This window comes from Corvus moneduloides, chromosome 12, assembly GCF_009650955.1.
Source record: "Corvus moneduloides isolate bCorMon1 chromosome 12, bCorMon1.pri, whole genome shotgun sequence".
Taxonomy (NCBI): Eukaryota; Metazoa; Chordata; class Aves; order Passeriformes; family Corvidae; genus Corvus; species Corvus moneduloides.
In genome coordinates, this window is record NC_045487.1 from 2,001,622 (window position 1) to 2,026,767 (window position 25,146).

Here is a 25,146-nt window from a genome sequence, read left to right on the forward strand (position 1 = left end):
GCCGCTTTCGGTGTCCCTGTGCCCGTCCCTAGCCCGGCTCTCCGCTCCACACCAGCCCAGCCCGCCGCTTTCGGTGTCTCTGTGCCCGTCCCCAGCCCGGCTCTGCGCTCCACAGCTCCCAGCCCGCCGCTTTCGGTGTCCCTGTGCCCGTCCCCAGCCTGGCTCTCCGCTCCACACCAGCCCAGCCCGCCGCTTTCGGTGTCCCTGTGCCCGGCCCTAGCCCGGCTCTCCGCTCCACACCAGCCCAGCCCGCCGCTTTCGGTGTCCCTGTGCCCGTCCCCAGCCCGGCTCTCCGCTCCACACCAGCCCAGCCCGCCGCTTTCGGTGTCTCTGTGCCCGGCCCTAGCCCGGCTCTCCGCTCCACAGCTCCCAGCCCGCCGCTTTCGGTGTCCCTGTGCCCGTCCCCAGCCCGGCTCTCCGCTCCACACCAGCCCAGCCCGCCGCTTTCGGTGTCCCTGTGCCCGGCCCTAGCCCGGCTCTCCGCTCCACAGCTCCCAGCCCGCCGCTTTCGGTGTCCCTGTGCCCGTCCCTAGCCCGGCTCTCCGCTCCACACCAGCCCAGCCCGCCGCTTTCGGTGTCCCTGTGCCCGTCCCTAGCCCGGCTCTCCGCTCCACACCAGCCCAGCCCGCCGCTTTCGGTGTCCCTGTGCCCGTCCCTAGCCCGGCTCTCCGCTCCACACCAGCCCAGCCCGCCGCTTTTGGGGCCCGCCCTGGCCCCGCCCCGGCCCCAGTCCCGGCTCCGGCCCCGCTCCCGCTGTCCGCGGCCGTTCCAGCAGCCCCTGCCCCCGCTGCGTTCTCTGCCGCGGCTCCATTGAACCCGGCTTCGGCCCCGCGGGCCGCGCTGGGCCCGCCGGCAGCTCGGCCTCCTGGCGCCGTGGCTGCTGCGGACCCGTGCAGAGGCTCCACGCCAGCCTCTGGTACCGGCCCCAAGAGCTGGTGCCCTTGGCGGTGCCGGCAGCAGCCTCCGCCTTTGCTCCCCCGCTCCTGGAGGAATCGGCCTCCGAGAGGATTCCCACCTCCTACCCCCCCTCCCTCCCTCGCCTGCACCGTTCCCCTGGCAGCGACGGCTTCGGCGGTCTGGAGCTTTTTCCTGGTGGGTCCCCGAGAAACCGGCTCTGTATTGGACTCAGGAAAAAACAAAACAGAAGAACACGGGAGCGGGCTCAGCGCGTGCGTGAGGCGCGGCTCCTGGCGCCCCCTGGCGGCCGCGGTCGGTGCCCGTCAGGCGCGGGGCGGGAGCGGCCCCGGGACCCCGCGGGCCCCTCACATCCCCCGCGGGATCGCTGCGCTGGAGAAGCGCTTCGGGACCATCGAACCCAGCCTGTGTCCCATCCCCACCCTGTCCCCAGCCCAGAGCGCTGAGTGCCACCTCCAGGGATGGGCACTCCAAACCTCCCTGGGCACTTCCAAGGCCTGAGCGCCCTTTCCATGGGGAAATTCCTGCTGCTGTCCACCCTGAGCCTCCCCTGGCCAAACCTGAGGCCGTTCCCTCTCCTCCTGTCCCTGTTCCCTGGGAGCAGAGCCCGACCCTCCCGGCTGCCGGCACCGCGGGCACAGGGAGTACCGGGAGCGGCGGGAGCACCGGGAACACCGCGGGCACGGGGAGCACCGGGAGCGGCGGGGCCGGCCCCCCGCAACCCGGAGGCAGCGCTCCTCCAGGCGCGGCAGTGCGCAGGCGCGGGGACAGAAGCGACCAAGGGCAGGCGGCGAGGCGGCCGTGACGTCACCGGGGCTGTGAGGGGGCCTCGGTCCGGGCAGAGGAGCCGCGGGAACCGGGAGCGCTTTTGGGGCCCGGGAGCGCTTTTGGGGGTCGGGACTTGGACCGGGGGGGGGTCCCGGGGGCCACGCGGTGTCTTTGGTGGCCTTTAGGAGGGTCAAAGGAAAGAGTCTCCGGTTGTGGGTGAAAAATCTCCGTTGAGGGACACCCCGTGGAAGAGGCTGGCGCTGTGCTGGTGCCGGGTGAGTGTTCCAGGCTGGATCTGGTTGAGGGATGTGGGAGAGGCGGCTGCGATCCTGTCCGTGTCCTGGAGCTGGAGGTCCGGCCGCGGAGGTGTGAAAAACACTTAGGGAGTTCTATTGGGCTCAAGCTCCTGCCTTTCCATGGCCATTCCTCTGTCATCAGAGGCCCTCCACAGACCCAGCAGTTGGTTACATTCAGCTCCTTACCTATCCTTTCCCCTAATTCCACAAACAGATTTTTTTTTCTCAATTTTGAGATTTCAGTTTTTTAATTGTTGTTTGAGTTTCACATACATGTCTTGAATTGGGGTCGATACAGAGTTAGATTGTTGTGCTGTCTTTGCCTCTTTATTTACTAGTTTCAATTATTAATTCAGTTAAGATTCTCTTTAAAGTTTGTTCCATCCTCTCTACCCGTCCTGAGCTCTGTGGGTGCCATGGGCTATGTAGTTCTCATTTTATTCTTAAGGCTTGAGTTAGTTGCTGTAAAACTTTTGATGGAAAGTGTGTCTATCTGCTTAATCATTCCATACCTAGGAATAATGTGTTCTAAGAGGGTTTTCCATACTACATTGGCTGTGGCTCTGACAGTGGGAACAGCTTCCACCCAATGGGTAAGATGCTCTGTTATTACTAGCAAGAATTTCCACCTCTGCACGTGGGGGACTTCAGTAAAGTCCACGTGGATACTTTGCAATGGTCGGAGAGCCAACTCACGACCTCCTGAAGTTGTTTTTCTCATCACCTTCTTATTTACTTTTTGGCAAACCATACATCTTTCAGTTATTTGTTTAGCCAACCCATAAATTCCAATGCACCCATAATTCCTTAGAAAGTGATCACACAAAGCCTTAGTACCCCAATGAGTTTTTGATGCATGTTTTCAAATATTTTTCTGGTGAGTGACTTATGAAGTAACTGCCTTCCGTCAGGAAGTTTCCATTTTCCACATTCGTCTGGCTTTCCCCCCTTCTTACTTAATTCTTTTTCCTGTTTCACTGAATTTTGGAATCTCCAATTTTTCGCTCTTGGAGGTCAAAATTAACACAACCCTTTTTATCCCATTCTCTGCAGCATCCTCAGCCCCCCCGATCTGCCAAACTCCCTCCTCCCATCTCTGAGGCCATCCCCCCGCTGTCCCCCCTATGTACCACAGCTCTCTCTTCAGGCAATGCCTCTAAAACCTCCAAAACAAGTCTCCCATGCATCAGCCCCTTTCCCTCTGAACCAAGCAATCCCCTTTCTTCCCACATTTTCCCAAAGGCGTGCACCCCTCCAAAAGCGTACCTTGAATCACTAGATCTATTTCCCTTCTTGTGTGCTAAATATTCCAGTGTGCATAGTCCCCCCATCAACTAAAGCATACCCTGACATTCTTTTTCCTTGGACACATCTGCAAGAACCACCTACAGCTATTATTTCCTTCGGAAAGGGCTCGTTCCTCAAGATGGAACTTTGCTGTTTTGCTTCTCCTTTCAGAGGAGCAGCAGAAGCGGTCGCTGCCAGGGGAACGGTGCAGGCGAGGGAGGGAGTGGGGGTAGGAGGTGGGAATCCTCTCGGAGGCCGATTCCTCCAGGAGCGGGGGAGCAAAGGCGGAGGCTGCTGCCGGCACCGCCAAGGGCACCAGCTCTTGGGGCCGGTACCAGAGGCTGGCGTGGAGCCTCTGCACGGGTCCGCAGCAGCCACGGCGCCAGGAGGCCGAGCTGCCGGCGGGCCCAGCGCGGCCCGCGGGGCCGAAGCCGGGTTCAATGGAGCCGCGGCAGAGAACGCAGCGGGGGCAGGGGCTGCTGGAACGGCCGCGGACAGCGGGAGCGGGGCCGGGACTGGGGCCGGAGCGGGCCGGGCTGGTGTGGAGCGGAGAGCCGGGCTAGGGCCGGGCACAGAGACACCGAAAGCGGCGGGCTGGGAGCTGTGGAGCGGAGAGCCGGGCTAGGGCCGGGCACAGGGACACCGAAAGCGGCGGGCTGGGAGCTGTGGAGCGGAGAGCCGGGCTGGGGACGGGCACAGGGACACCGAAAGCGGCGGGCTGGGCTGGTGTGGAGCGGAGAGCCGGGCTAGGGCCGGGCACAGGGACACCGAAAGCGGCGGGCTGGGCTGGTGTGGAGCGGAGAGCCGGGCTAGGGCCGGGTACAGGGACACCGAAAGCGGCGGGCTGGGAGCTGTGGAGCGGAGAGCCGGGCTGGGGCCGGGCACAGGGACACCGAAAGCGGCGGGCTGGGGTGGTGTGGAGCGGAGAGCCGGGCTGGGGACGGGCACAGGGACACCGAAAGCGGCGGGCTGGGCTGGTGTGGAGCGGAGAGCCGGGCTGGGGACGGGCACAGAGACACCGAAAGCGGCGGGCTGGGCTGGTGTGGAGCGGAGAGCCGGGCTAGGGCCGGGCACAGGGACACCGAAAGCGGCGGGCTGGGAGCTGTGGAGCGGAGAGCCGGGCACAGGGACACCGAAGGCGGCGGGCTGGGCTACCGCTGGAGCCGCAGGGGCTGGCGGGGGCGGCGGGAACAGCGGGGCTACCGGCGGAGCCGCCGCCGCCGGGACAAGCGGTGGAGCCGCGGGCGGTGCCTGAGAGCCGGCACAGGCGGGACCTCCGGCTCCGGGAGCGGCGCTGCAGCTGCGAGCGGCGCCACAGGAGCCTGGGCTTGGGGCGAGGCAGGCGGGAATGGAGGGGGCGATGCTGCCAGGGGCTCCCAGCCCTTCTCTTTCTTGCTTTCCCTTTGCTCCTTTCCTTGGGTCTCGGACAACTTTAAAATTCTTATCCCCTTAGACTCTGTTTCCCACCCAGCATGAAGCGTACTTGCTTTCTTCTGTGTTAACGAGTTCTTTTGAATTTATAAATACCTGTATTAGCGATGATGCGGCCCGGCCGCGGAGGGATCCGCCGGAGGGACTATTTGTGATGCGATGCTGCCCGCGGAGGGATCGCCGCAACTGCGCAGCCGTGAAAAACGAGCTTCACTCTTTGTAGAATTTGAAGGAAAGTTTAAGAAAAGGGACAGTTTCATAAAAGTTTAATAAAATTAGGAGACAACAGCAAAAAGGGCGCTACGGACGGGTGGTTCAGCAGAGAGCCAGAGGGACACCTTTTCATCTAAAAGATAACAATTATGTAACATGCGAGAAGCCAATACCACAGTACATTTGTAACACCTTGCATGAATTAATAGTCCCGGGTAAAAATAGGAAGGAGGAAGTGAGAAGAAATGAAAACTATTAGTACTGATCAGGTCCTTTTGGGGAATTGTTTGATGTCTGAGAAGAGAGCTGGAAGGGAACTAGCTCGTCTCAGAGACATTTTACCTTCTTCCTTTTTCCTTGGACGACAAGAGGACAAAAATGAGTTCCAGGATCTCTTTCCATTCTGTTGGCTGCACGTTCCGTGTTTGATGTGGGTGCCACAGAACGCCCACTGTAACTATACCATGAGCCAGAAAACTTTTTCTAAAACCTTTTAACAAATGTAGAAGCTTTTGGCTTTGGCTGCTTTTGTTGTCCTGTGTTAATAATATATCAGAAGGGAGGAGAAGAGAATTCACCAGTATCTCAAGGCTGGAAAGGGCAGCAAATTAGGTGAAAATGTCCAATTGATCCCAGGAAACTGATCACGTCAAAGGAAAGCAAGATTAGATAAGGCTCACCTGACCCTCCCAGTGGGATTAGGGGAAAAAAAAATCCAAACCAATTCCTGAAACGTGTGCTAGGAGAGTGCGGACAAAATGCAGCACCCAGAAAGGAGTTTTATTTCAGTAACTCAGTGCGCTCTCTTCGAAGTTTTGCCTTGAGATGTATGTTCCTATAAAAAGACACACCCAGCTTCAGGGCAAGTGGGGACCGGTTTGTTTTTATTGCACCTTACGGTAACGAGGTCCAGTGGGGGTTGGAATTGATTTGTGGACCAAGCAGAGCTGCTGTGTGAGCTGCCAGCTCTGAGCCTTTTCCAGACGTTACGGCCCAGCTGCCCCGAGGATTACCTACCTCTCACATCCTACTACTACTAATTTTCTCTCAAGCACCTTTCTCTCTGGCTCTTCATGCTCTGCTGTATTTAGCAAATGAAATTCACGCACCAGATTTCTGATGAGGAGCAGCTCTGGCTCTGAACTCCTGGTGTGATCTCCATGGTTGTGTTTGAGGAGTCTTTTGAGGAATCTTTCCTCCCTCTGTTTGATTCCTGGTGGGATTCAGCACAAAAAAAGCCATGACCTGGCTTGGCAATGCTAGATCCAGACCTTTCCAATAGGTACTTTTGTTTTTTTAAAGTCCAAGTGTTCTGTTTCGAAGCACCTTAACACTTTTTAGTGTGACCTTGATGATTTTAAGGGTTTGAGATAATCTTGTTGAACCAGTTAAGTGCCCAGATCCTGCCTTTCCTTCCTCAATAACTCTACCTCAGGCTGTTGTTACGGTGCAACAGTTGTGCCTTTGTCCCCTGAAACTGTGGCCACTTCAATTGGAGTGACTCTGGGTGGTAAAAGGAAGGAAATCTCCTTTTATCCCAGTGTAGGATATTTTTCCTGTAGGGAGTTCAGTGGCAGTGGAGCTCTTTGGTTTCACCACTTCCCGCAAGCCCTCCCTGCCTGGGGGAACATTTCCATCTCAGTTGTGCCATCTCTCTTCGCATGGGGCTGGGAGCAGCCTGGGACAGTGGAAGGTGTCCCTGCCATGGCAGGGGTGGGACTGGATGAGCTTTAAGGTCCTTTCCCACCCGAACCATTCCATGATTTTATGATTCCATGATCTCAGTTGAACTCTGCAGTCTTTGCCATCGTCACACAGACTCTTAGCCACAAAAACACATCAGTGATGATTTTGCTGGAGAATGATATATTCCAAAATAAAGCTGGAAGGAATATCTACAGTTCTGGCAACAGGAAAAGGATTCTTCTACCTTTTGCTTGAATATATAATAATAATAAAAATGGTCCAGTCATTAAGTTTGAGATTTTTGTTCAGTGCTGTTCTTGCAGACGCTTTTCTGAGGAGGACCCTGGAGAAAGACGGCAGCAGCTCAGATATTTACTACTCATTAAAAGAAAAAAAAGTAATACAAAGACATCTTAATGTTGCCTTTTAATTAAAAATAGAACTGCCTCAGCAGCACTGGGCTGTAGGTACATCAATCTCCTTATCATTTATGAATGGATCTTTTAGAAAGCTTTTGTAACTTCTCAGTTTTTTAATTGCCTTTGCAATTCCCACTGAGTTTGGAAGAATCACCAGTAAATCCAGCTTTCCCAACAAACCCCAAATTCAGATTTTCTTAGGGAACTGCCAGGGTGTAACTGTTCAACTTCAGCTGCTCTGTAGCAGCCTCACACCCACTGAGTTCTCCATGCTTTGCTCCACTCAATCAGATTTTGTTCCTGGATGTGTAAATCCCTTTTGAACACACTCACCACCCTGTATCCACCAAAAGGGATGTGGGATATTCCCTTCCCAGCAATCCAGTTAAAGTTCTCATAGAATTTATTTAAAGTTCTCACAGAGATTTACTTTGTTCAAGTATTGGCATGGAAGCTTTGTTAGAGAACAGTGAATTATCAGTTAATTAATATAATTACAGTTAAGCTGTATCCATATTTACATCACACCTATTTGTACTGACATAAAATGAATAAATTCCAATTTCAGCACTGATCACTTCAAATACTTGGAAACAGGCTTAATAATAATAAAAAAATAACTCTGCTGTGCTACAAAAAGAAGTTTACAGGGGTTTTGTTACATTTATTTTGCTGTTTCTGGAGTCCTGCATTTATGTGTAGTGTTTTAGCATCTCCTAAAGGCAGGCTGAGCTCAGCTGCAGGGCAGATTGTTGGAATTAATCTGGAAATGAACACAAAGGGGTTTTTTTGGGTGTTTGGTTTTTTTTTTCAGTTTTAACTTTTCTGTTACAATGATTTTATTGACCTTGTGAATGTTAACTTGGGGAAAATAATTGTGTGCCTGCACATGTGTGTAGGGCAAGAGATGGGATGGAATCCCTGTGCCTTATTCTCTCAGGAATTCTCAGGAATTTCTGTGTGGAAAAATGATTTGATGGTTGGGTTAGAGCTGATTTTTGTGATGATTTTGCACAACTAAATTAAAGAGGAATCTTTGGGCTCTTTTGGGTGGCACAATACGAAAGGGTCAAAGCATATATTTGTGTTTTCCTTGCAGAAGAGTCACTTTATTACTAAATACTGCCCTGGGAGGCATTCCTGGGGCAGCAAATCCTAGGAATTAAAGGCTGTTACAGGGATAATTCTGGGACAACTCCCTGGAAAGGGAGGAGAAGGTTTGGAGCACAAAGCTGTGTCTGCGCTGGCCTGACTTCCAGCTGCCTTTCAATCTTTCTCTGAAATGCTGCTCTTACCTTGTCCTTGGTGACTTCATAGTTGGGACAACTTCCTCTGGTGTTGGAATGTTTGAGCCCTGTTCCTACATTCCAGAACTTTCACTCTTCAGCCGTTCCTGACCACTTTTGTGCTGCCTTCTGTCAGCACAGAGGGGTCTCCCCTCGTTTTGAAAGCTCTAGAATTGGAGTTTGCTTTGATCTCCACAGGTTTTTAGAGGACTGGAATTCAGCTTTGGAGGAAGGGTCCCTCCGTGCCTTAATCTGGGATGTTTTAACTTTTATTTCCTGGCACATCTTGGCTTTTTTTCCTTGGTGCATCTCGTTTCTGTGGCCTTTATTACATTGTGTATTTAATGTCTGGTACCTGCCTGATCATAAGTGACTGAAATCACTGTCTCTGCAGATAACACCTGGAACAGAGAATGCTTTCTTTTCCTGGGATACAGGCCCTTTCCCTGAGTTTTCCCCTAATGTATAGAACCTTTCAGCTGCTGCATTTTACACTGTTACATTAGTGTGCAACTACAATAAAGGAACAGAGAAACCCGTGCCTGTATCTCGTTGTGTAATTAAGCTTTTCAAGTAAAAAAAAAAACCCAATCAGATCTCCTGTGAAAGAATATACTCAAATTCCTCTTTGGGAATGCCCCAGTTCATTAGGAGTGGAGTCTGATCAGCTCTCAGATGTTCTGTGATAATTCCAAGCTCTGAAAGACTCTGCTGAACTGTGTTGGAATGAAAGCACAATGAGCTCTCTGTGCTGCTGAAGGGTATCTCATGACTGACCACATCCAGCTAGATGCCACAGGCCATCTCCAGCAGGATCCCAGGGTTTCAGGATCTCTGCTGAACTCCTTCACTGGACACTGCCCATTAAACTGGACCTGTCAGCTGAGCTCCTTCCTCTGTCCTGCCAAAGGCCTTGGCAAAACTGAGCCTTGAGCCCACGTGTGGTGTGACTCAGTGCTTGTGGCTACAAGAATGCTCTCAAATAACCCTAAAATACCCCTTTAAATAAATTAAATTACTGATATCAATTAAAAGTTGACGTAAGAGTGGGTTTAGGTGAGATATTGGGAAGGAATCCTTCACTGTGAGGGTGGGGAGGCCCTGGCACAGGGTTCCCAGAGAAGCTGTGGATTCCCCATCCCTGGAACTGTCCAAGGCCAGGTTGGATGGAGTTTGGAGCAACCTGGGACAGTGGAAGGTGTCAGGGTTGGAACTGGATGAGCTTTAATGTCCCTTCATCCCAAACCATTCCATGATTCTATGAAAATTGGGTGAAATAAGCATTAATTTCTCTGTCTCCCAGCTGAGCCACGCTTGGAGTCCAGCTGTCACACAGACAGGTTTTGTTTAGCTGGATTAATCCAAAGAAGTTTCTTTTGATAGGAAAAACCAGGAGATTCTATTCCTGGTTAAGGAATCCCCCTAAAATAATTGTAGATTATGTTTACAGAAGGCTCCCCAACTCTGCTGTGGGGTGGGCAGCCCATTTTCTTCTGGAGAAAGAGTGGCACAGGTCAGGAGTGAGGCCAGCTCTGCTCTTGTGACCATTTAATGGTTCTAGAAGCTGCCACCACTTCCATTTACCCAGGAAAACCAGCTCTGAGCTCTTTATCAGCACAGCCGAGGTGTTTGCTGAAGAAATGGGGGATTTGCTGCCAGCAGGGTGGCTGGATCAAGGCAGCTTTTCCAAAGAACTGGTTAAAAACATCCCCATCGCTCCTCACAAATGGCCAATTTGCTCCTGCTCCTGCTCATTGTTTGTCCTCCTGACAAATCATTCCTTCCCTCCTCCTTTTTGATGTGCCAAACTCCGAGTGCCTGAGTGTTAGCACATGGAGAACTGATTGGATAATCAAATAGTCTTCAAAGATCCTGCGGAATAACTTGGGGGCCTGAGGAGAGGTAATGTTCGTGGCCGGGCTGATAACAACACTCGGCATTTGGGAAGTGCTTTGAAGATATCAAGCACTCTGCGAACACACCCCAATGCCAGGCTGGTGTTTTCTCAGGAGTACAAATGGAAAAACAATTGCAGAATTAACTTCCATGGATTAAGTTGCAAGAGAGTCAAGTATGTGCTGGGCTTGGAACAGTGGAACAGTGGAACAGTTCAGTGGCTGCTGCTCCACTGCCTCTGGAGCCTGGGATTTCTGGGTTCTTGGCTGTGAGTCCAGTAAGAAATTCCCTTCTGGAAGAATAAGAACAGGATAACTCTGTCCCGTGCTTGTGAGAGTTCATGGAAATGCCTGTGTGGGTTCATGTCAGGTGTGAAATGCCCATGGTGGGATTCTTGGGGCCAGGAGTTGGACTTGATCCCTGTGGGGCTCTTCCAAATCGGGAGATCCGGTTCTAGGTCATTGTTGGCCTTGAGGAGCTTGGCCTGGAGCTCTGAAGTGAATCCCTTGATGAATGATTTTATTCCCCCAATACATAACTGAGTTTGAGCATTCCTCTGAAAACACCTGAAGCAAATACTTAATTTCAATCCCAGTCCTGTGTGCTGGATCCTGATGTAACAAGGCTGACACAGGGATAATCCCGAATGTTGTAAGTACGTGCTTCTTTTCCTGACTTCGTGGTCCTGTGAACATTTTACCTGGGATAAATCATGAAATGCAGTTCTAAAAATTGCCTGTAATGGTAAACCGGTAAGGTCAAATAAAGGCTTTTGGGGTTACAGAAAAACCATGATAAATGTTTTGTTGTTTGTTTTTAATTAATTGTCAGAGTCTTTCCAGTCTCTTCAGGTCCCATTTCTCCTTGAAAACTGGAAGAACGTGCTCGGTGCCAAGGTAATTTCTGTCTTTGCTCTCTTCCTAAACCTGGATGTTTACATGAAGTCAGCCGCAGGTTTTTGAGCCCCTGAGCAGCCACTAGATGTCAGGTTCGGATTAGTGCTCCGAGGCTTGGGCTGGTTGGGATTCCTGGAATGGCGGGAAGCGGTCGTGGTGGAAATGAAATGTAACTGAAATGTGCCCTTTTTCCCCAGAATGTCGATCTCACGTTTCCCTGGAGTTCTCTTGGATAAAACCTTCCACCCCATCTCCTGCCTGTCTGAAACGTGCACAGAGGAGGGTGCTCCGGGAGGAGGGACACCAACCCTGGGGTTTGGAGCTTGGGCTCCACTCCTCGTGTGCAGCACTCGCTGGGAAGCAGCTCCTCACAGGTACCACTTCCACTCTCAGAGGGAACGTTTGGAATCAGAGCTTCCAGGCTGGAGCCTCCGAGCTTCTCTCCTAGAGGGAGTATGAATTTGCTGAAGGATTGGCTCCTTGGGCATTATTGTAGCATCCAAGTGATTCTCCGTGGATGCACCTCTGCCTTCAGTGAGCAGGCACTGCCCTTTTTGCCTGCACGACTGCCAGATTGGTGAATTATTTTGTATTTTCGTTTTGCAAACAAGCATTTCTGGTGACTTTGGCATCTGTCAGATTTGAGATTGGTGAATTATTTATTTTGCAGACAAGCCCTTTTGGCGATTTTTGGTGTCTGACAGGAGGGGCTGATTCCTGCAGCGCCTCTGCAGAGGTGCAGGGGATGCAGCGCCGGGGCCTTGCCCTGTGCTTGTGTATTCGGATGGAAAAGCCCAGCAGGATGGGGCTGGGGGGGAGCTGGGAGAGGCAGGATCTGCGGGTTTGGACACACACAGAGGGATCCGTTCTCCTTTACACGATCACACAGAACACACCGCCCTTGCCGGTAAGAACACAGCGCTCATGCAGGGAGGAGAAGGGCCGCTGCGGGGAGCGAGCAGCACGCTGCACCCGGCGCTGGGCCAGAGCTGCGGGGGGGCCGCTTGCCTCCTGCCGTCCCCTTTTGGGGCGCGGGGACGGTCGGCGGGGGCCGGGCTGAGAGCGGGGCCGAGCGTAAGCCGGGGGCTGCACCATCCCCCCCGAGCTCCTGCCCTCCTCCTCCTCCTCCTCCTCCCCCCGGAACGGAGCCCGGCCCACCGCCGCCGGAACAAAAGGGGCGGCCGAAGGTGGCGGCGTGGCCGCTCCGCCGCTCCCCTGCTCCGCCACCATGTCTGCCAGCGGAGGCAGCTCCCCCGGCAATGCCGTGAAGAAGCGGAGCCCCGCCGGCTCGGCCGCCTCGCTGGCGCAGGAGGATGAGAAGCAGGCGATGGAGAAGATGCTGGAAGGGGCGCAGGAAAACGGCTGTGCCCGCTCGCCATCGCCCTGCGGCTCGGCGGAGGGGGTGACCCTGCAGCGGAACATCACCCTGCTGAACGGCGTGGCCATCATCGTGGGCACCATCATCGGCTCCGGCATCTTCGTCACCCCCACGGGCGTGCTGCGGGAGGCCGGCTCGCCGGGGCTGTCACTCGTGGTCTGGGCCGTGTGCGGCGCCTTCTCCATCGTGGGCGCGCTGTGCTACGCCGAGCTCGGCACCACCATCACCAAGTCCGGCGGAGACTACGCCTATATGCTGGAGGTGTACGGCTCCCTGCCCGCCTTCCTGAAGCTCTGGATAGAGCTGCTCATCATCCGGCCCTCCTCGCAGTACATCGTGGCTCTGGTGTTCGCCACGTACCTGCTCAAGCCCATCTTCCCCACGTGCCCCGTGCCCGATGAGGCTGCCAAGCTGGTGGCCTGTCTGTGTGTCCGTAAGTAGCCGCTCGTGGCTTTCAGCTGACAGGGGATGGGTTAGATGGGATATTGGAAGGAAATTCCTCCCTGTGAGGGTAGGGAGGGCCTGGCACATGTTTCTCTGAGGAGCTGTGGCTGCCCCTGCATCCCTGGAAGTGTCCAGCTTGGGCAGGGCTTGGAGCATCCTGGTCTAGTGGAAGGTGACCCTGCCCCATGGAACGGGATGGGCTTTAAATTCCCTTCCTACCCAAGTCATTCCGTGATTCGATGACCCGCTGCAGGTTCCTGCTGCCCTGCTCCACGTGGTTCCTCATTCACCATCACCTCCCCAGCAGATCTGCACCGTCTCTCCTGTGATACTGTGGCTGCATGCTGCCTCCATTTTTTTGGCTGTTTTGAATAGCCACAGCAGAAAATATGGCCCCATCCGTAAAAAATTGAGCAAAAAATTCCCCAAATGCCAGCTGTGAGCTAGTGAGGCTCTCTGATTCCCGACAGCGCAGCGAGCAGCGTGTGATAAACACAGCGTGCTTTTTTTCCTGGGAGCTGGGATAGGATTTCTTGTGCTCTCCATCAGGACTGTGCTCGGGCAGGGTAAAAGCCCCTTGTGCCGAGGCTCTGCAGGGCCGGGATGGGCATTGATGTGCGGATTTGGGCGAGGGGAACAATTATCTCTCACCAGCAGCCGGTGCTGAACACGCCCCTGAGCTGCTTTCAGCACCACTTGCGAGAGGAGATATTTCCCGGCCGTGTGTGCGCTGACACCGAGCTCCAAACCTGCTTTGGTGGGGTTTCTTTTCGCTAGCAACCCTTCTGTCTCTGAAGCGTTGCCGTGCAGACAAGTTCAGTCACGGTGGGATGAATTCAGGGCCAGGGCTGCCAACCTGGGCACACAGAGCCCTGCCAGGGCACACAGCTCCTGCTGCAGTTTTTATCACCTCTCTGGTATTTTGGGCTCTGCAGTTTTGTCACTCAAATCCTATTTTTCGTTCCTGTGGTGACTGCAAAGTCACCCCGTTGAAATTCTCAATCCTTTAAATACAGGTCCGTGTCCTACCTTTCCCTCCTCATTTCCCGTTCAATCCGTTCTGCTCCGCTGGAATGTAATGCTTTTATAAAGATGTTCATTGGGAGAGGATATAATTTTGTGAGGGATTTATAAAGCATTTGTTCACTGTGCAAAACCACAGCCAGGTGATCTTCATACTTCTGCATTTTGGGTGATGAGGAGGCTGCTCGTTCGTGCTGCCCTTTCCCAGGGGATTGTGTGAGATTCCTTCCCTCTCTGAGGATCTCAGGCATCCCAAAGCTGCAGCACATGGTCGTTATGGGAAGATATATTGTCTGGAAATGTCTCATAGCCGACCTGACCCAGGCTTTGGGAGGTAAATTATATGGCTAATTATAGGATTGATAACAGGCAGGGCAGTGGGTTGTGCTTTCTTCAGGCAAACACTGAAATTTCTCAGTCCCCAGCTGAATTTTTAGGAATATAAAGATACCTAGGCAGGCACGTGCATTTCCATCCAAGTTTCTTACAGCGCGGAGGGTGTTTATTAGGGAAATGCACTCATTTAACTAAGAAAGCTGTAACGTGGTCAGGGAATAGTGCTACTGATGGGTGTCTTGCCTTTTGGAAATCTGGTTTTTGAGCTTTCCTGCCAGTGTGCACTGTGGTTTCCTCAGGGGCACACAGGAGAGGGGCATGGATTCACGTGGCATTTGTGTTCCTTGCTCAAAAACCAAGGAATTGGGGCATAATTTAGGATTTTCAAAGTTTTGCTGTGCAAGCACAGATTGGAGCTGGCAAAGCCTTTGAGGACGTGTTCCTAGCTGTGACTTTTCATCTGCAGGATCATTCCCAAAACTGGTCTCTGTTCCCATTTTACTGATCAAAACCCAGTGCAGGGTTAAACAGACCTGCCCATGTTGGGATCTGGGCACTGATGGGGGATTTGCAGCATGAAACTCCTTGAAGCCAGGTCTTATTCCCATTTATCCTTCTCCAAGAAGTGTCTCCAGCCTTCCTTTGGTAGCAATTAGGAGTTTGCCTGCGGCAGAATTTGTTCTTGAACCTTTATCCTGAAATGCCAAGGCAAGAGTTTGGAGTTCTCCAGATCTGCATCATTCCCATGTGTTTCTCCTTTAAACTCTGCTCTCCCCTGCACCGCTGGCTCTTGCTTTGTTTATGCTTTGGGTTAAATTTGGGGTTGTCTCCTTTGCTCCAAGAGGTTTGTTCATCCTGCAGCGCCTTCAGCAAGGCAGCTCTCAGGAACTTTGATTTTTGGAACTTGGATTTTTGGAATCAGCGTTTCATCTCCCCGGTGCCAAAACCACACCGTGGCCCAGGAACAATAAATGAAGTAAATCTGCTCCAAGAGCTCAGGGAGTCACACAACACTTGTGGGGACTAACAAACAGCTTTGTTCAAACACTAACTGCCCAGGGAGAGACTTTTTATTCCTTTCAAAAGCTCTAGAGTAGAAAAAAATGACCTATTTGTGCATAGGCTGTAGCACATACATTAATGAGTTACCTCAGAACGGGGGAGAGCAGCTTGGGAAGCAGCAGAGGAATTTGGGACCTGGGGCTGGAATACAGTAGCCAAAATCCAGCCTTGCAGAACAGTCCCAGCTCTATTCCTTGCAAAGTTTGTATCTCCACACCAAGTGCACTTGGCTGCACAGTTTTTTGTAGTAAGAGGAGGAATAACAAGTTATTTGTTTCCAGTTTGCTGCTGTTGAACAGTTGAATAAATCATGTGTTGTTCAGTGTTTGCCACCATGAACTTCAGAGACGTAATTAATGCATTAAGAGAATCTAAATCACAGGCTTGAGTGAAAGGAAAAAATGGCTGGAAGAGGGAATTTAGTTCCCCTGAAAGGTGCTGAGGAAAACAAGGTGGGTGGTAAGGAGAATTTAACTACAAATAAGTATTTTCTGCTCTGGAGATTGTAATCTACACACAGTTGGTATGCAGGGCTTCTTTCATGGGCACCGGGAGTGCCTGTGGTGTTTGCCAGATAAAGGCTGGGAATCCACTGCAGGGAAGTGTTCCTGGGGCAGGATGGGTCAGGCTGTTCATCCTTAGCCTGGCTCATTTTATGTTCCCCAAAGATTTGGCTGAAGGCTTTCCAGGCTGTAGGTTACTTGGGTGATTCAGAAACTGGAACATGTTTTTTACCTGTGAGATTGGATGCTTGGTACTTTAAAACTGATCAGTCAGAGCAGCAAATGCCAAGGGACAGCAAACACAAAATCCATCCAAGTGTTTGGAACACAAGGATTGAAAGTTCGGGAAGCAGAGTTTGTGCATTTGTGTGAAAATCCAGCAATAATTTGAATTCTCTCACTTCTGATCTCATCTAAACCAGTTTTCCCCTCCTATAGCGGGTGGAGGGACAGTTATTAGATCTTGAATTTGCATATTTGAAGATCTATATTACAATGTCAGTATTGGACGTGGCAAAGAATTAAACCGTGGATTCCGTGCTCTGTCTCAGGTGTGAGGGGATCAGGCTTTCTTTCCCATCCTGCTGCCAGGATGTGAACATTTCTTCAATTCAAACTGATAAACCCTAACAAAAATCATTAAAACTCACCAATGCACTGTGTGTGTTCCAGAGAGGGCTCAGGGATGGAAAGGGTTAAACTGATCTATTAAAGATACCCTGGCTATTCCTCATTTCCCCCTGGTAATTTGCAGATTTCCTGCTTGCACAGAGGCACCTTCCCAGCTGTTTGGGCTGTGGCACAGTAAATTGGATCAGGGAGACAAGGGATGAAGCTGCTCCCAGCCCTGAGCTGGTTCTTGGTGTTCCACAAGTGCCTGAGCTGTTCATCCCACACATCCTCACAGCCCGAGTGCCCCACACAGCTTCCAGAATTCCCTAATTTCCTGACAGTAAGATCTGCTCTGCAGTGGAAAACTGGGATTGGGCTCGATAATCCCTGTGGATCCCTTCCAGCAGGGTATTCTGTTGTGTATCATTTTATTCTTGCTCTTCAGCGTCAAGTCAGCAGTTTGAGTTTGCTTCTGAATTCTTGTCTCACTTGGTAATTAGGTATGCAAATCTGGCACTAATCACCCCAGCCCAGCAATATTTGCTGCTTCCAAAGCCAGAGAATTTTTAATCTTCCTCAAAATTTATCTGAACTTTCTTCACTGCTTCTGAGCTCTGCTGTTGGGCACTCCTGCAGGCGTGGAATTCCAGGGGAATGCTGATGAATTCCTCATTTGTCTCTTTTGTTTTGAGCAGCTGGAGAGTGGAAGAGTGAGCAGCAGCCAGGGCAGAGCTGAGCCAGGTCTAAGAGCCCTTGTCCTGTGGAAGTGCCTGACACTCCTCTGAGGAACCTGGGAGTTGGGAGGAGAAGGAATCCAGCCCAGGGTAGCTGCCAAGTTGTCCGGAAGGGAATATCCAGTGGCAGCATTCCACCCAGGAATCACAGATTCCGTGGGAAGCAGGAATGTCTTTATTTGACATGAAGGTTTTGCTTCCAAGCTTGTCAGGCTCAGCTCTTTGTCCAGGTGTGTGCAGGGCAGAGGAGGTGGATTTTCACCTCATCAGGTGTTAACTGGTGAAAAGCAACCCCAAAACACACCCAGGGCCCGTCTGTCTGAGATGGGTTCATGCTGCAGCATTGCTGCTTTTAATTCATCAGTCGGGACAAGCTGGGTGTGAAGCTTTGAAGATTTATTGTTTCTCCTCCAGAAAGGGAGGATTAAGAGACTAAAGCTCCATCAGCAAATTGCCCTCGTTGGAGTGGAGTGGAAGGAAGGGGTCTGTGGAATCCCTGCTGGATGGCAAGGCCTGCAAGGCTGAGGTTGCTTTTTTAATCTGTGTTTAATTAGAGCAGCATTAATGAAAACAGGCTCTGACACTCGCAGGACTCTCCAGAAATCAATGAGGGCTTGGAGGGCTCTTGAAACACACAGTGAGCAGCCACTGCAATTCCAGCACCCCTCTCCTGGCTCTCACAACAATTATCCCATTAAATGTTCCTGTGTTTGGATGATTTATGTTATCACTGAGATCATTCAGAGCCTTTCTCCTCCGGCATGAACAAATTGGGAAGGTTTGTGTGGAAAACCCCTCCAGGGTCAGCCTCATTCAAAGCAGCATCACTTGTTTGGAGTATTCCAAGAGTCTCATAGTCCCAAGCTCCAGAGATGGCCAATCCAAAGGGTGGGAAAGCCACTTTTTCCAGCCAGGATGCAGAGCTGAATTCTGTGCACATAAAATACCAGCAAGTGCTGCTCAGTGTTGGGAAGGTGAGGTGAGCGTGGAGGAGATGTTTAGCTTGGGATGGGTAATTTGCTGGGAATGGAAGAAATAGGGAGAAAGAGCTTTTCCATATCTTTTCTCTCTATATTTTGTTTGTCTTCCTGTTGTAAAATGTCCTGTTTGTGGAACTGCTGTGTCATGTCCTCTGGAAACCTTGGCAGGAAATCACAAGCTTCTTCCTAAGGAGACAAAATAGCAACTCCTGCCTCTAGGTAGGAGCCACCTGGCCCAACACTGGGGAATTCTTTGGAGTTTTCCCGTGTCAGAGTGTCCCACTGTCATTATGGGATGTTGGTACCACAGGAATAGGGGTGTTGTACAGATTTGACCTGTTCAAGGTGTCCAGGGTTGTTTGTTGGGACATCCAGAGCTCCTGGTCTCAGGGTAGATTTGGAGATGATCCCTTTTTTTAAGCTCCTTGGTAGGGCAGTTTGCCTTCTCCTTTGCTTTCTTCTCTGTTGGTGCACCATTCCCTGATTGCTGTTTTGGGAAGAGGAACAAAAAGGGAATTGGAAAGCGTTGCCAGCTGTGTTGATTATTATAAGGAGATTTTAATATAGACATGTTTGTTCTGGGGCCAAGTGCTTTCCAACAGCCTCGTGTGCCCCCAGGCCTCTGCCTTTCCTGACTGATTGCCCTGGGTGTTAAGTTTCTCCAGAGATTTGTCCTTGCAGAAATATCTGCAAAGTTTTTCCCTCTGCTTTTACCCTTCCCCACCTTGCAGGGCACAAAGTCTTCAATCAATACCTGTCAGCTTGAAATTCCTGATGCGTTTTCTGCCTGTGACCTTGCCTGTCTCATGTTCGACTGTGCAGCTGGAAACACCTGAGACTTTTGGGAGGCACTGTGGCATCCCAACCACTGGAATATAAAACTGGTATAGGTTTCTTGCCTTGGTGAATTGATTTTCCCATGGGTTTAACCCACTCTAGTCAGTATAACTTAATTTTTCCTTTGTCCTATGTGGATTAACTCTTTTCCAACCTCTGGTGGGCTCAGGCGGCAATTCCCTAAAAGCCATGGGATGTTCTGTGCCTGTTCCATGTGCTCTGCCATCCCTGGGATTTGTTCCTTGGTCCCACAGGCTCAGCTTGTCCTGTCTATGCCTGAAACCTGCTTTCAGCACGGTTGGTAGGAGAGAAAACTGCTGGTCTGTCACCTGCCCTTCATGGGGAGGGAAAGGAGCAGCCTTTTCTGTGGGATGAGGAAGGGAAAGGAGCTGGATTCTGGGAGTAATTGTGAGGGAAAATCAATGTCAGCCAGTGGCAGGTGGTAAATGGGAGAGCATCATCTTACAGTGGCAAGGGCCAGGCACTTGGGAAATGTGAGTTACAGACACAGTTATGCATGGTAGAACAGTTCACATTCCTTGTTTTCCTGGCAGGAAAGCTGATGGAGGGGATTTCCCTTCATTTTCCCTTTATTTTCCACAACTTCCCAACCTGCCGTGCGTTTTCACTGGGTCCTGTAATACCACAAACAGGAATCTCTGGGGAATTCAGAGCAAGTTAATGAGTTTAGTCCTCTAAAGGCAGCTACTTCCAGACCTTTATCCCTGTTCCAGAGGTGTACGTGGAATTACACAGGCAGCCCCACAGGTCAGGCCCAGGGAACCCTACAGGAGGTGAAACTAAGGACAGAAGGGACATTGTGCAAGTGTGTGTGACCCCACAGGCAGCACGATGCAGCCACCCCAGTACCTCAGGAATTCCTGTGCTCATTCCAGGATCATTTCACCTGCAGAGCTGCTGAGGATCTTGGGTTGAGCAAGCTCCTGTCACCCCCAGGCAGTTCCATGTGGGGCTGGGATTGGAGCTTTGCTCCATCTCCCCTCGGTTATCCCAGGAAAGCTGCAGCCCTGCCTGTCTGACAGGAATCTTGCCAAGGCTGTTGCATCAGAAGTGGCCGGCCCAGGTTTTCCTGTGCCTGGCTCCATTCCCACTGTTTGCTCTGGGCAGAGCCTCAGCTCTCCCCCATCCTGCCTTTCCCTTGAACACACAGGAGCTGTTGTTCCATGCATTTGTCTTGGATGTGTTCTAGGTGGGATTGAGCCGTTTCTCTGGCTGCTTCGCAGGCATTTTTTCCTGTTGTCATCTGGGAATGGTGTCTGGGAAGGAACTTGGGAGGCAACTTCAAAGCGATACAGCCATAAAATGAGAACTGGGGGGGGTAAAGTCCTGGGACTGATGTTTGTCCTTGTTCCTGTCAGGAATGGGGAATTCCCTGGCTGTGCAGGTGAGTGTCAGTGGAGCAGGTTCAGTGAGATGCCTGAAGCCAGTGCAGGACAGAGGAAATATTGAAGCCTGTTGTCTTTAGAAAGCCAGATTTCCCTCTGAAAGCCTCTGGCTTCCCTTGTGGCTTGAGTTAATCTTGGAATGAGGCTGGGCTGGAGCAGTCCTTGGAGGCGTGAAGGGATGAAGGGATGCACCCGGAGAGCAAAATCCAGGATCTCTCCTGCCAGAGTGGTAAGTGATGAGTAAGTGAAGCTAGATGAGATGTAAGGGAAACATTTGTTATTGTGAGGATGGGCAGGCCCTGGCACAGGGTGCCCAGAGCAGCTGTGGCTGCCCCTGCATCCTTGGAAGTGCCCAAGGCCAGGCTGGAATGGACTTGGAGCACCCTGGGAGAGTGGAAGGTGTCCCTGCCCATGGGACTGGAACAAGATGAGCTTTCATGTTCCTTCCAACCCAAACCAGTCTGGGATTCTATGAAAAGTCCCCCCCCCCGTCTATCTGCCATCCCTTCAGCTTTCTAACACTTATTATCCCAATTATGTAAAGCTTTGGAGAGGGGCTGCTGGCTCAGCCCGGCCGTGGCACGTCAGGTCATGCTGAAATCCTTGTTCCTAGAATGATTCCTGATGGGTCACTCCAAAGCTCTGCCTGGCTGCTGTCTGACAGGGCTGGAGCCTTAGGAAAACACTGCAGGAATTAGGGCAGCACAGCCTGATCTCTGTATCACTGCCCTGATTTATGGTGGAGCTGTGCAGCTTTGCCGTGTTTTTCCTGGAGCGGTTCAGCCGAGGTGAGGGAGCGCTGCCAGGAGGATCCCGCAGCCCCTGCGTGGTGGGGCAGCATCTGGGATCAAAGCAATCAAAACTCGCTGCTTTCAGAAATCCCAGCCTCCTGAGAAGCTCAGCAGCCACTGGAATTTATCCTGGAGTTTTATGGAGAAGGCTCTCGTCCTGTTTGCCATCTGCAGGATTCTTCCTGATGGGCAAGACTGGGGGATTTTTGGCCATTCCTATGTTGGAAGTATTGAAGTGGAGTAACTCCACCGTGCTCCTTTAGGAAAGACAAATACTATTCTAAAGTGGGAAAAGCAAAACAGAGGGAAATGTGATACAAGGGCTCTGACAACCATGGCAGAAACTTCCAGCCGTGTTTACTCTCTGATCCCAAAGTGTTTTCTCGTTTTTAGGGAGCCTGTTTATTTGGCACTGATGGGGTTTTGGGGCTGAACATGGATACTTGGACAGTGTAGGAAACTTTTTCCTTTTATTTTCACCACCACCCTCCAGGGGACTCTGTACAGAACCAGGACATGGCAAACAGCCCCTAAAAATCAGTGTTGAAGTGGGGGTGAAGCAGTTCCTGTCACAGACCCAGAATGCCTAAATGGGGCAGGGAATGTCACTGTCACACCTCTCAGGGCTGTCCTCACCACAGGAGCAGCAGCAGCAGCAGCAGCAGCAGCAGCGTGGTTTTAGACGTGTGAGCACATCCTTTAAATATCCCTCTGTAAACAAGGGCAGATTTATTTTTAGCATAATTGCTGGTCAAAGGGAATCCTGGCCCCAAAGCTCCCTGCCCGTGAGGATTCACTGGAGGTGCCTTCAGGGATGAGGTGGGAGTTCTGCTGGGTGACATTCCCTGTGTTTCCTTGTCCCTTGTAGCACTGTAAGGTCACTTGGTTAAGCTGTGTTTCCTCCTCCCTGCTGTCTGACCATGTCCCTTGCCCTGTCCCTGGAGGCAGACATGTCCCAGTGTCCCTGTGTGGTGACAGAGCTGTGACCCCACCAGCACAGGGCTGCTCTAGGGGCTGAGAACCCTCAGGCCTGGCCATGGTGTGTCTGTCCCTGTCCCTTATCTCCCAGAACAGCGCAGGGCCCTGGCACGGGGACAGTGGTGTGGCACATCTGTCACCACAATCACTCACCCCTGCTGCTGGCCAGAGCCCAGCTCGTGCTGTCCTGTGACTCCAGCACGGCTCTGCTTCCTCAAAAACAGCTCAGGGTCATTTCAGTCTCAGCCACACTCCCAAAGGGGCTCCAAGGGCACGATACAAAATCCATCTCCAATCCTTGTTTACTTGTGGCTGTCACTCTTGTGGGATGGGTCGGATCATGCGCTTTCCTTCCTGACACATCCAGCTCTCGCTTCTCAGCACTTTAAATGCTCTTGTGTTGAAATGGCAGCGGATCCTGGAGATGGCAGGGTGGGGGAAGGAGCCAGTGATCCTGAAAGCCATCGGGTCCTGGGACACTGGCACAGGCTGCCCCATTCCTGGCAGTGCCCAAGGCCTGCTTGGATGGGGCTTGGAGCACCCTGGGATAGTGGAAGGTGTCCCTGCCCATGGCAGGGGTGAAACTGGATCTTTAAGGTCCTTCCAACCCAAACTCTTCTGTGATTCTGGGATCAGATGCTCTGGGCTCTAAGCTGGGAGTGCACATCCAGCTCATACCCTCAGGAGAGTGGGACTGGGATGTTCTGGGGAGCAGCTGTTTGGTTCTGGTTGAGGCCTTGGGCTCCTGTGAAAAAGAGCTGCAGGCTCTGGGAAAGAGCCTTTGTGTGAGGGCAGAGGCCAGTGGGGAAAGAATCCTGCGGGGAAAAGCCTCCAGCTCCAGGAGGAGATTTGGGATCTACTCCTCCCTGAGCTGCTGGTGAGTGCTCAGGGCTGGGGCTGGCCAGGGGACAGCCAGGGGGTCACTGGGCTGGAGAAGGGGCATCCAGCACGTGGGCAGTCACCCTTGGTGTGACATTTGCCTGTGTCCATAACAAGCAGGAGGGTGTGGGGGGGAAGCAAGGCACCAAAATAGTCAATGATTCGTGAGGGCAGCAGAGCTTGGCCATTATTTGCTCTGCAGCAGGTGAAGCTCAGCCAGGAGCAGCTCTGGGGCTTCAGACAAGGCCTGGTTCAGGCTGTGCCCTGCCTGGCAGGAATGGCATGCTGGCAGGAGAGAGATACAGAGGAGAAAGGGGGAGGGATATGGCAAAAAAAGGTCGGAGATAAACCCCAGTCGTTGCATTAACCAAAGGGTAGCTTGTGGGCAGTGGGAGCTTCTCAGCAAACAAATACTGCTGGGGAGGCAGTGCCGTGCTGGGAAATCCTCTCCTCCATGCCCAGGAGCCCTGGCACAGACCCACAGCTGTCCCTGGCACCGGGGCTTTCCTCAGCTCCAGCTTCCCTTCCCCCCTGCCCCAGTGACCTGCAGGTGTTGCTTGTGTCCAGCCCGGGGTCAGGGCAGGGCTGGCGCCTTTCCCTTCAGCAGGGTCATGTGGTGTGGCCTCGAGAGCCTTTGGGGTGCTGTTGTTATAAAATCCCCATGGATCAGTCCTGGAGGCTCGGTCTGACATCCCTGGAGTGTTTCCACACACCAGCAGCACTGAATGGGATCGATGGGACAGGGGCTGTGGCCATTGGTGCTGGGGGTGCAGTCAGGGCTGATACTTCCAAGCCCTCAGAAGTGTTTTCCAATACAGCAGTGCCATTCCATGTCCCGAGGACCACAGGCACTGTTCACACCACTTACTGCCAAAATAAAGGGTGGAACTGAGAAGTGTGAGGCTGCAGAGCTTTGCATGAGTTTCTCTTCTGGGAAGAGGCTCTGGTTGGTTGCTTTAGCAAAAGGAATCACAGAATGGTTTGGGTTGGAAGGGACCTTGGAGATCATCTCATTCCATCCTCTGCCATGGGCAGGGACACCTTCCATAGCCCAGGATGCTCCAAGTCCCATCCAACCTGGGCTCCATGGGCAGCCACAGCTTCTCTGGGCACCCTGTGCCAGGCCCTCCCCACCCTCGCGGGGAGGAATCCCTTCCCAATATCCCATCTAAAGATTCCTTGTGATTTTTGGTGCATCTGGAGTGTCTCCCTGGGTGCTGACGTTGTCCCTGTGTGTCCCCTCAGTGCTGCTCACAGCTGTGAACTGCTACAGTGTCAAGGCTGCCACCCGTGTGCAGGACGCCTTTGCTGCGGCCAAGCTGCTGGCGCTGGCTCTCATCATCATCCTGGGCTTCGTGCAGCTGGCAAAGGGTGAGTGCTGTTCCTTTTCTCCTTTTGGGACCGTGCAGGTAAAGCAGGATGAGGAACAAAGCCCAGGAATCCAACCCCGGGTGTTTCAGAGCTTTGCAAACCTCCTCTGTTCTCTCGGATGCTTGGGGGATGCTTCCAGCTTTGCCAAGGGCTGAGGTTTTGCATTTTATTTGTGGGATTTTGTATTTCTGTCACTGTCAGGCTTCATTTCATGCTACTGAAACCACTTAAAGTCTTTCCTACTTGGACAGAGACTGTGGCTTCTCCCTTTGGGATTGCAGGGAGTGAAAATGTTGGTGCTGCTGCACTGGGAAATCTCTTTGCTCACAGAGAATTATCTGCATGTGCAAACCACTTCCAGTCATCCTAATCCTTCCACAAACTACCCCTGCACATTTCCCTTCATCCTGTTCCAGGTGTGGAGTGGCTCAGGCCAGCTCTGGGTCACCCAGGGACACCTGGGTCAGGCAGGGCTGCAGAGCCCACGAGGAGCAGAGAGATTGGAGCTCTCAGCTGGCGCTGGCACCTGGAAAAGGAGATAAAAATGGGAAGATAAAAGCAGATTTTCTGGTGGTTCTGCTGGTTTGCTTCATGAGCACATAAAATCCTCTCAAAGCAGGGAGATGGTTTGTTCCAAACCCATTTGAGTTTGTTCCAAACCTGATTAACTCACAGTTAAACCAAAGTGTGGTTTTTTCATGCAAGTTTTGTGGAAATAA

The 25,146-nt window shown here is 52.2% G+C and overlaps 1 protein-coding gene across 1 annotated transcript in view; it reads left to right on the forward strand.

Moving 5' to 3' along the window:
* The first annotated feature begins 12,137 nt into the window (after nucleotides 1–12,137).
* SLC7A5 (solute carrier family 7 member 5) overlaps nucleotides 12,138–25,146 on the forward strand; it is a 29,966-nt gene continuing 16,957 nt past the window's right edge. The window contains exons 1-2 of the mRNA XM_032122132.1: nucleotides 12,138–12,904; nucleotides 24,302–24,427. Coding sequence (XP_031978023.1) covers nucleotides 12,322–12,904; nucleotides 24,302–24,427 — 709 coding nt within the window. The 5' untranslated portion in view covers nucleotides 12,138–12,321. The remainder of the gene's footprint in view (nucleotides 12,905–24,301; nucleotides 24,428–25,146) is intronic.